We start from the raw sequence: 1,740 nt of genomic DNA on the forward strand, positions 1-1,740 counted from the left end.
ACGTACGCTTATTGCAATTAATAGAGCCAATGATTAGTGAGATGAGGGCGATCTTAAAGCGTGTTGGCTTTCCATGTTAGCTCTAGCCGCAGCAGCTTTGCCTGCGCAGAATCCAAGCGCTGCTTAGTAAATAGCATGCAGACACGCCAACTCTTCACAACAAAACATCAAAACGCAATTTATAAAAGCAAGACGCGTACAGAAAGTTGACTGCAGTTGCATTTAGAATTCGACGTAGCGCTGAAACATTGAGCTGAGCTGCCGTAACCAGGCGCTCCCAAAAAGGATTACAGTCGCGCAGGCACACAAAGGACGCAAGTGTGCCAAGAAAGCAGCTCATCTCGTCTACTCCTCTAAAGGATTGCACACACACACAGCATGCGGCTCAGCAACACAATCGAGTGGCTGCTCATTGCCATCATGATCAGTTTAATGCTCGATATAATAGCAGCACGCCATCACCGCCACCTTGCACACCAGCGTCACCACCAGCATCAGCACCAGCACCGTCAGCCACTACCAGCGCACTCCATCAAACACCAGCAACACTCTTCCACGCGCATTACAAAGCGCACAGGCAGGGCAGCCACAGGCAGGGCAGCCACGTCCTCCAGCTGGTTTGGTCCTGAATTTATGATTGCGCGTCGCGTCTACGAAGATTGTCAAGAAAAGAATGACTTTATCGGTTGCCTTAAGCAGAAGGCGTTACATGCTCTCTCACGCGCACTCGAACAGGATTCCATTAAAATAGTGGATGGTCTGGTGTTGGAAAAGCAAAATAGCACCGAAAAGGAGAGCATCATCAACTCGCTAACAGATGCACGCACGCTTACCACACTGAGTCCGGTCGATCGTGCGCTACTCGCTAAAATCGATAAATTAACGCGCACGCATGCGCTAAAGATCGATATGAGTCAGGGGCGTGGACATGGACATGGCGACGATGATGATGACTATCATGGGCATAAGAAGAAGAAGGATAAGGGTGGCGGTCATATTAAATATGTGATTGCGGCGCTGCTCACTGCCATGGGTATAGCGGGTCCCATTGGTTTGAAGGCGCTAGCGGCGATCGCCACCAAGGCGTTGGTAATTAGCAAAGTGGCGCTGACGATCGCCGGTATTATAGCGCTGAAGAAGCTATTCTCACATGACCATCAGGAAGAGTCAAGCTTTCAGGTGCATGCGGGCGATCACAATCGGTGAGTTATAGTGAAGGGCCTATCGCCGTAGGCGAAGAATAAGTTGCGAAGGAAGAGCATTTAAATTTAAGAAAAATTAATTTAGTTATTTGCACTAATTTCCTAATTTTGTCATATTTTCTTTTTTTTTATTTTAAACAGCCGCAGCACCTATGTAATACGCCCGGTGAGTAAAACCAATCAGCCGACAGCTGCCGGTGGTATCAGCCAATATTCGGATCCATATCGCTACTACTATGAATATCATTAATCACAAATGGACTCGTGTATAAATTGCGTATGCGTTTAATTCCTTATGTAATGTAACCGTTTGTTAATTTTAGGGTTTCATTAAAAGAAAAAAAAAACACAAACAGCTAAACACCAAAGAAATTCACTTTTAATTGGTAGAAGTTTGTTAAAAAGAAAGACGTGTAAACGTCCCGTATTGTTTGACTAAAAAAGTCATTATTCTTGGGCGTTGAAAAAGGATATCTGGGGTTTTTTACCATTTACCTATTAAATAGCTGGAATATATGTGTGCTTGAGCCTGGTCCTA

General features: G+C 45.3%; 1 protein-coding gene across 1 annotated transcript; it reads left to right on the top strand.

The window, feature by feature from the left end:
- The first annotated feature begins 378 nt into the window (after nucleotides 1-378).
- LOC118741725 lies at nucleotides 379-1,508 on the top strand. Its single transcript, XM_036473694.1, has 2 exons — nucleotides 379-1,202; nucleotides 1,344-1,508. Exons 1-2 carry the CDS (start codon nucleotides 379-381, stop codon nucleotides 1,450-1,452), a joined length of 933 nt encoding a protein of 310 aa, XP_036329587.1. The 3' UTR covers nucleotides 1,453-1,508.
- Nucleotides 1,509-1,740: the final 232 nt, after the last annotated feature.

The sequence above is a fragment of the Rhagoletis pomonella genome, unplaced genomic scaffold (assembly GCF_013731165.1).
Source record: "Rhagoletis pomonella isolate Grant_MI unplaced genomic scaffold, Rhpom_1.0 Rhpom_scaffold_00006, whole genome shotgun sequence".
Lineage (NCBI taxonomy): Eukaryota > Metazoa > Arthropoda > Insecta > Diptera > Tephritidae > Rhagoletis > Rhagoletis pomonella.

Bases quoted from the DNA above. Each gene is read 5' to 3' on its own strand.
- LOC118741725 (XM_036473694.1), top strand. From the start codon at position 379: ATGCGGCTCAGCAACACAATCGAGTGGCTGCTCATTGCCATCATGATC. The intron at 1,203-1,343 runs GTGAGTTATAGT...TATTTTAAACAG, and splicing joins CATGCGGGCGATCACAATCG to CCGCAGCACCTATGTAATAC.